Below are 8,684 nucleotides of genomic sequence, written 5' to 3'. Positions count from 1 at the left end.
CGCCCGACGTAGCGGGCTCTGCCCGGGCTCGACTAGCCTTTCCTTTTTGTGAGTGCAGAATCACGGAACGGCTCCGGTTTAAGGAGAGCTTGGAAATCATCGAGCTCCGCCCCTTCAGGGACGGACGGCGCGGCTCTGCGCAGTGCCACGGCCGCGCGGCGCTCAGTAAAACACGACGGTCCCTTCGTGCCCCGCCGCCCCTCTGCTGGTGCAGCCCGAGGACCGCTGGCTTTGAGCCCGCAGCGCACATTGCTGCCTCGCATCCTGCATCTCACCCATCAGAACCCCTCCTCCTTCACAGCGCTGCTCTCGGTCTGTTCTTTCAGTCCGTCTTGTATCTGCGATTGCCCCAACCCAAGCAGCGCTTTGTGCTGTGTTGTGTTAAACCTCACTCGGCTCCCGTAGACCCAATTTTTGAGCCAGGTCACTCCGGATGCTGTCATCCCTTCCACTCAGCTCAGTGCACTCAGCAGTCCCACTGTCAATGATAAAGATGTTGAGTGATAAAGATGTTGGGTTGTCTGATCCCATGACAGACCCCTGGGGGTCTCTGCTCATCACTGCCCTCCACCCACAGAGCCACTGATCCCAGCCTCCGGCTGTATCCACCCAACTGATTCCTTATCACCAAACACTCCAGCCATCAAATCCATATCTCTTCAGTTTAGAGGTAAGGATGCGGTGCAGGACCATGTGAAAGGCACAAGTCCAGGTAGACAACAGCACTGGCCCATCCTTTCTCCACCAATGCCATCACCCCACTACAGAAGGCCACCAGATGGGTCAGGCACGGTCTGCCCTTGGTGCAGCACATTGCTGTTACTCAGTCGGTGAAGGGGACTGTCTACATCCTATGTTGGCCTGCAGAACATGAGCAATGGATGGCAGGAGCCATTCCTTCCTGGGGCTGAAGGTTGCTGTGTTCACTGCTGCTTGATTGCTTACAGAGCTGCTGGCCTCATGAAGGCGTGACATTTTGTCTACCTTCTCCTTGCTGTATTCTTACTTCTTTAAAAAAATAAATATCTATCAAGAGCGTTTTATGCCTTGTATCATACAGATGTCATCAGGAAAAACGAACCATTCTGAAATGGGGACAGGTCCCTATGTCAGAGGTGCTTCAGACTTTGATTTACCAGCCCCAAACTTGTGATAGTGCAGAAACTAAAAAGATAGGCATCTTTTTATATTTTTATGGCAGTCAGCACATCGGCCATCTGCGATGCCAGACACCTGGAGTCGGGTAAGCCTATTAACAATCATACATTCAGTGCTCACTTTTCTAGACAAGAAGTCTGTGCCAACCAGGCTGGGACAGTCTCGCCCTGAAACAGAGCTGTAAAATGGCATTGTTCCTGGTGACCTGCAGTTCCCAAAGCATTCTTTAGTAACGAACATCCTAATCAATTGCACTTAAATTATCAAATTTTATACATCTAAGCTTTTCTGTTTGTTTGGGCCAGGACTTGTGATGCACGTACCAGGATTTTGCATCCAGATATCCCGAGTAGTCCAAGAGCTTCCTCTACTGATGTAACAAAAATCCCAGGCTTAAAAACTAGTTGTTTCTTTCTAAAATAGTCTGTAACTTCAGCTGTAGTGCACGTTCCGCCTGTTTGGGATAGATAATTGTCCCAATATATATCAACTAATTTTTTTTTATTTCTTAGGGAACCCTCGTGAGCTGCATCATGGGAGCAGTGGTAGTTGATGATGGTCCGTCTGGTGTCAAAGCTCCTGATGGAGGCTGGGGCTGGGCTGTCCTTTTTGGCTGTTTTATCATCACAGGATTCTCCTATGCCTTTCCAAAGGCAGTCAGTGTCTTCTTCAAAGAACTTATCCGGGAATTTGGCGTTGGATACAGTGACACTGCATGGATTTCCTCCATTCTGTTGGCCATGCTGTATGGAACAGGTAGGTTCCCTGGTTTTGAAGTGATAGTGCATCATACAGTGCTGTCTGTAAATCATACTGACATTTACAGTGTGAATCGTGGTTGCTTATTATTGCTTGTGTACAAGTAAGGCATTCAAAAAATTGTTGTTAATGCATGTAAATCCAAAAATTAGTTAAATACACAATTTGCATATAAAATTCAACCTCTGTAACTCAGTAGATGCTAAAGATGATGAAAAATTGCACAGCAGTACAAAGGAACGGAATATGTGACTGCAGAGGAAAGAACACCCTCTGAGATTGGCTTGATATAGGCAGGGTATGGAAAGAAATGTGAACTGGAAAGAAGTGTGAAATGACATGAAACCATTGGTAAAAACTGGTTTAGCTTTGTAACTGTGACTTGCTCTCCTTGCCCAGGTCCGCTCTGTAGCGTGTGCGTCAATCGCTTCGGCTGTCGCCCGGTCATGTTGGTAGGTGGCCTTTTTGCCTCCATGGGGATGGTGATAGCCTCCTTCTGCACCAGCATCGTTCAGATCTATCTCACCGCAGGGGTGATCACTGGTAAGCAGCACTTGTGGCTGGAATGGGCTCGACCCGTGTCCTGGTAGTAGGCTGATGTTTCATGCTAGCAACATATCTAAATGATCAGGATCATCCAAACAGGCTTTTAGTAAGACAGCAGATAAAATTAGAATGATTTTATGTATTTATTCACCTATTTATTTATTACGAATGGCATCTTTTTCTGGTATGTTTAACAGCTACTGCTGTTATCAGTGAAGAATAAGAATAATACAGAAGTGGGGTTCTCTTACAGCTGTTACCATGGAACTCCTTTGTCCATTTGCAGTAAAACCAATCTTAAGTCATCAATCACAAAAAATGCAATTGATTTTTTTTTTTTTACGAGCACTATTGGAGGGCTGCATTAACTTCTTGTCCCTTCTGTTACAGGTTTGGGTCTGGCACTCAACTTTCAGCCTTCGCTCATCATGTTAAACCGTTACTTTGACAAACGCCGACCCTTGGCCAACGGGCTGTCTGCTGCTGGGAGCCCAGTGTTCCTTTGTGCCCTTTCACCACTGGGGCAGATACTGCAACACGAGTATGGTTGGAGAGGAGGATTCCTCATACTGGGTGGGATGCTGCTCAACTGTTGTGTATGCGGAGCACTAATGAGACCTCTGGAGCCACCCAAAAAATCTGAAGCTACCAAAGAACCTGCTGAGAAGAAAGCAAAGAAAAAACTCCTGGATTTCAGCGTGTTTAAAGATGGTGGTTTTGTGATCTACACGCTAGCAGCATCTATCATGGTGCTCGGCCTCTTTGTTCCCCCAGTTTTTGTTGTGAGTTATGCCAAGGATTTAGGGTATCAGGACACCAAAGCAGCTTTTCTTCTGACGATTCTGGGATTTATTGATATCTTTGCTCGTCCAATTTGTGGAATGGTAGCTGGTCTCAAGTGGGTTAGACCACGTTGTGTCTACCTCTTCAGTTTTGCTATGATTTTTAATGGCTTTACAGATCTCATGGGCTCCATGTCTGTTGATTACGGTGGCCTGGTGGTCTTCTGCATTTTCTTTGGCATTTCTTACGGAATGGTAGGTGCTCTTCAGTTTGAAGTTCTCATGGCTATTGTTGGCACTCAGAAGTTTTCCAGTGCTATTGGCTTGGTGCTCCTGGCAGAAGCGATGGCAGTTCTCATCGGTCCACCGTCAGCAGGTCAGTATTCCACTTAGTTGAGAATTCAACACCACTGACATTGCAGGCAGAAAAAGACAACACGAGTCACTCACAGTGTGCATGCTGTCCTTGTGTTGCACATCTTACATGACTTTGTGCAGTAGAATCAGAAATAGCCCAGAACAGGGAAGGATATTTTGTCCTTCTTGCATCTGTTTCCAAGGACTGGTTGAGCTGCCATTTGGAGGTGCTGCTCTTTTTGCAATGAAAGCCTGAAGTGCATCTCCTGTTCAATGCATTGAATGAGTTTCACACACAGTAAATGTGATCAAATTCAAACCTCACTGGAGTTGGAATTCAGAATGAATCCCATCAGTTTTATTTGGAAGGTAGTAGGACAGACTCTCTGTACTTGTGGTAGGTTTGAAGGATGAAAGAAAAATTTGGAAGAGGAGGAAAAAAACACAACAAACATGACAAGAAGGGCTCTAAAGCATCAGGATTGTTCCAGGGAAGGCAGACTGATTGTGCTGCACATGTCTTGCAACCCTAAAGTATGGCAACACTGCAAAATATTCAGATTCCTGAATTTGTAATGGCAAGTTCATTAACAAAGTGCATAAATTTAACAGGCTGCACAAAAAAAACCCAAATCCCAACAAACAACCCTACTGGTTCACAGTTTGATCTGAAGTAGACAGCAGTTGCCTCATCTCTTGCATCTGAAAGCTGCATTGCTTTTATTTCAGTTGAGCTCCTGTCAATGTGTGCAGGGGAGGACATGTTCTAGGATGTGAAGTACTTTCAGTCAATGCTAAGCTGAAGTGAAATAACAGAAATACTTCGTTGTAAAGTTATTTACCTGCAGTATTGTCTTTTTCAGGAAAGCTCTTGGATCTAACACGGAGGTACATGTTTGTCTTTATTATTGCTGGAATTGAAGTTACCACTTCAGCGCTGGTACTGGCCTTGGGAAATTTCTTCTGCATTAAGAAAAAGCCAGAAGAACCACACACAAAAGAAGCAGCAGCAGAAAGAGAGGAATTAAACAAATCTGAAGACAAAACTCCTGAGGATGCCAAGGTGGACTCTATTGAGGTGGAGCAGTTCCTAAAAGATGAGCCCGAAAAAAACGGCGAGGTCGTAACTAACCCAGAAACCTGTGTGTGAGCACAGCACAAAACCCACACAGCGTTCAGAAGAGGGTCAAACAGAATTTCAACACTATTTATTTTAGAAATAGAACTAGCTTAGGGCTGGGCCGTCTGCTTTATTAACTGGAGGCCGGTCAGCTCATCAGGTCTCTCTGGAAGCTGATTTACTAGACAACCTTTTATCAGAAAATTAGCTTTATCATTGAAAGGTGAAACGTTGTGGTTATACTTTTTATGTAAACAAAAAAGCTTTTCTGAACACAAGTAGAGTTTTGCCATGCATCACCAGAAACTGCTCACTTGGCAGAGATTGAGGAAGGATATATTACGTGTATGTTTTCAGATAATACGGGTGAAATTGCTGTGTTGTGTGGCTCAATGTAATTTCCCTTTCTGTGCTTTTTGGGAAGGGGAAAGAGTTTGAGATGGACAAAAATCTCAGGAACATAAAGGTCTCCATTAGGTCTTTGAATTTCTTACTTTTTTTAGACTTTCAGATTAATTGGCTCAGCCCTAGTATAATTTTGATAATACCTGTTACTTTGGTTTATGCAAATGTATTTCTATGAGTTTTGTCTAAAGCTGTAGTCTTTGTAATTGTCATCTGGAAACACTGTACACAGAAAGGCACATTGCAGGCACTGTCCTCAGCTGATCACAGAAGCCCTGATCCTAGGGAATGCTAAAAGGAAAATAAAATGAGTAGATTCAATCCCGACAGACAATAAACAAAGTTCATCTCCATTCATATACACTGCTCTCAGTTCAGCTTCTCTGCAACACTGAAAAATATTACAGGTATCGTCCAGAAGATGGACAGGAGGTTAGTAGAATCTTCTGAAAGTGTATCTGTTTTGTACATAAATGCTAATTGTCCAGATTACATCTATCAGACACGTGGCCATTGGGTAACTTAGGGGGAAGGTTGGGACTACTTTGAAACATGTTACTGTTACATCTTTAATGTGCAACATTAGCAACACAAGAAAAACTTGGATTGCTTCCTTTAATGTTTAATTTACCCCACTTCCCTCTGCTTTATTGATCTATAGAGGTCCAGAGGGCCATTGTGGTTGCTTAAGATGATGGAACTGCTGATCACATTTTTGATGGCACTAAATGAGAGCTCATCAAGAGCTGGGCCTGCTCTGCTACCTGTTAGCTACACTAAGGCTCTGTGTAGTCCTTACATCCTGCTTGACATCAGATGAGGGAAGGGGAAGTAAATAGACCTGACAAGACAGGGGCAGCACAGCTGGAGAAATGCAGGAAGGAAAAAGATTCACTGTGAGGACTTCAAATAGGAAAGGAAGGTAAAAGGAAGGCATTCTCTATTACATGTATAAAAAAATAGAGCATGTTGTCTATACTATGTTTTTTCCCCACAAACACATTGAAAATATGTAATATTTTCTATAAAATGATGCTATTTCAACCCAGTTTTCAGATACGTGTATAAAAAGCCCTGTGGGATTTATGAGTGCAGTAACAATCAAAATAGGCTTAATTGCAATTTTCTATTTCCTATTTTCTTCTCAGTGGGGAGTCTAAGGCAGTATACAAAAGAATTAGTCGTCCCACATGTGATCATTTTAGCAGATACAGTACAACCAAGGAAGGGCCAAAACCACAACCCATGGGATTACTTTGGAAACCAGCTTCCACTCTGCTAACTCCTTCACAATGGTTTTGCATTGTTAGGACAAATTTAAATCTTAGGAACACCATTTTATTTTTTGGTAGCAATTTTAAGCAGAAATGGATGCTGCACTCAATAAAATGTTTATTTTTTATATTGGATATAGTGCAGTCCTCTTTCCTTTTCTCTCCACTGCCTTGAATTCCTTTGAAGGAAACCTCCATCTGTGCCAGCTGCTCTGCCTGGACAACCACATCTCAGTGTTAAGCTGTGCTGGGGCTTCTGCCCAACTGCTTCTACAGCCATAGCAAAATAGGCCTTCACATTCAGCTCCTCCTAATCCAAGATGTAAAAAAAAAAGCCCCCAAAACCACCCGACTAACATCTACTGCATACTAGAAGGGAAGGATTACATCTGAACCCTTTAGCAAGATCAGCCTGCTTTTTATGAACCTCACTCTGCTTATTGCAAACTCACAAGGAATTGCCTTCAAACTCTTTCAGGTCTTTTGGTGCAGTATTGCTTTAACCTCAGCACTGCTGAGATGGAAATCCCTGAATTCCTAACAGCCCTTTGTGCTCCTGTATTTGCAAGAAATAGGTGGCCAGTCCAAGAATGGCTGAAGAGAGAACAGTTTGGGTGCAGTAGTGCTGCACAACAAGATGTGCATGAACCCTCCTTTGTTCAGCCTTCACCTCCCTAACATTCTGTGACTTGGGTGGAAGACAGGTAGCTACACGTTGGAATAACCACGTGTCTCAAAGGCAACGCTGTCATTTGCTCTCCATCACACACTGCTGGAGCATACGTAACTGCAGTCAGAAACCCAGGTGCAATATATCCATGTATAGTAATAAAAAGCAACTGACAGATTGCTTTGCAATTATTTCTCCAGAACTGATGAAGAATCTCTTAGCATACGGGCTAGCATCATTCTAAAGTTGTTTGGGCCTTTGAGCGTTCTATGAATTGAGATGATATGAAGGACTGAACAGATTGTTAATATTTAAACCCAACAAAACAGGTGTTAGGTGATGTAAAATCATCCTCTAACCCAACCACATTTCACAGTAATAGTTCCCAATGCACTCACGTATGCACCTTTGTTCTCTCCCAAGAAAAGCTTAAATTTGGTAGGAAGCCCCAAGTGGGATTTGCAGGAGCATGCAAACATTACATGTGACAATGGTAAGTACTGATTTGTGCACGTCCCTCTGTCTGTCTACTGCAGGTCTCTTTGGGATTACAGGAGTACACTTTGGTTTTGTGCAACAAGATGATTTGTTTCCTGTTAACGCACTTTAATGTTACGTGTACGTTTATACCTGGATTTGTTTGATGCTTTTCTAGTAAACTGTTGCAAAAATAGTGAATAAATATTTATTTGGTTATCAAAAGCTGTGGATGTGAGAAAATAAGATTAGAAAGAAAAAATTCTACCACCCAGATTAGGCGACTGGGTTCTGTTTGGATGTGCTCACAGGGCCACAAGGAGCAGTGCCAATGATCAGCATCAGCAGTGTCAAGCAGTGTCTCGATCCCTGTGATGCCCTTTACCACACTTGGATCTTGAAAGCTTCACAGAAAACATTAAGAATGCACTTGTGTTCCTGGGCACCTGGCTGAGACCACCTTCTCAAAGTGCATTCCCAAGTCTGCACCCAAGTGAATCAAAACTACAGTTCCTTCAGTGTAGGAAGAGCTCCAATTTTGCTATCTAGCAGCATGGGAATTTGGAAAGTTCAAACCTATTTTCACCTAATTCAGCATCTCTGCTGAGAAACTTTGGAGGAATCTCTCCAAGTTCAGCTTCAAAAGTTTCTGTGTATCTGCACTTTGAAAAACCTAGGTCTAGTTTACTGTACATAGATATATACACATCTAAGATAGATAGCTAAATGGGTATTGGAATAAAAGCATGATCACTTTTTAATGCTAGTTGTTACAGAGGTGAGACTTAAGGTCTAATCAAAAGCTTTGCTATCCCACTCGCCAGATCAAACCATGTTCTGTTGCAAGAATGAATGTTACCAGGTAGACCAAAGTGACAGAATTAACTATCACATGCTTATAGCATATCCACGGGAGGGAAACCCAGTTTTACCTTTGCCTCCCTTACTCTCCTGAGTCTGAAACAAGATGGACATCCACTGTGAAGGAAAACATGCATGACTTGAACTGCACTGCTCTCTGTCCCTGCTGCTGGACCCACAGGAGGAAATCAAACTGCTGAAGGAAGGTGACCTGCTAACATTTGAAGAGTGGACAACTCTGGAAATAGCAGAGGCATTGCAAATGAGAAGCGATG

At 43.3% G+C, this 8,684-nt stretch overlaps 1 protein-coding gene across 1 annotated transcript; it reads left to right on the top strand.

The window, feature by feature from the left end:
• Positions 1–957: 957 nt before the first annotated feature.
• On the top strand, positions 958–6,536 carry SLC16A3 (solute carrier family 16 member 3). The gene is made up of 4 exons (XM_003211460.4): positions 958–1,914; positions 2,317–2,460; positions 2,854–3,621; positions 4,466–6,536. The coding sequence occupies exons 1-4, from the start codon at positions 1,692–1,694 to the stop codon at positions 4,750–4,752; spliced, it is 1,422 nt and encodes a 473-aa protein (XP_003211508.1). The 5' UTR covers positions 958–1,691; the 3' UTR covers positions 4,753–6,536.
• Positions 6,537–8,684: the final 2,148 nt, after the last annotated feature.

This window comes from Meleagris gallopavo, chromosome 20, assembly GCF_000146605.3.
Source record: "Meleagris gallopavo isolate NT-WF06-2002-E0010 breed Aviagen turkey brand Nicholas breeding stock chromosome 20, Turkey_5.1, whole genome shotgun sequence".
Taxonomy (NCBI): domain Eukaryota; kingdom Metazoa; phylum Chordata; class Aves; order Galliformes; family Phasianidae; genus Meleagris; species Meleagris gallopavo.
The sequence above is the reverse complement of the archived record's forward strand: the minus strand, read 5'-3'. Positions and strand labels throughout refer to the sequence as shown.

Excerpts from the sequence above, each read along its gene's own strand:
- SLC16A3 (XM_003211460.4), top strand. The coding sequence starts at position 1,692 with ATGGGAGCAGTGGTAGTTGATGATGGTCCGTCTGGTGTCAAAGCTCCT. Across the intron at positions 1,915-2,316 it reads GGCCATGCTGTATGGAACAG|GTCCGCTCTGTAGCGTGTGC; the intron begins GTAGGTTCCCTG and ends CTCCTTGCCCAG. Across the intron at positions 3,622-4,465 it reads CATCGGTCCACCGTCAGCAG|GAAAGCTCTTGGATCTAACA; the intron begins GTCAGTATTCCA and ends TGTCTTTTTCAG.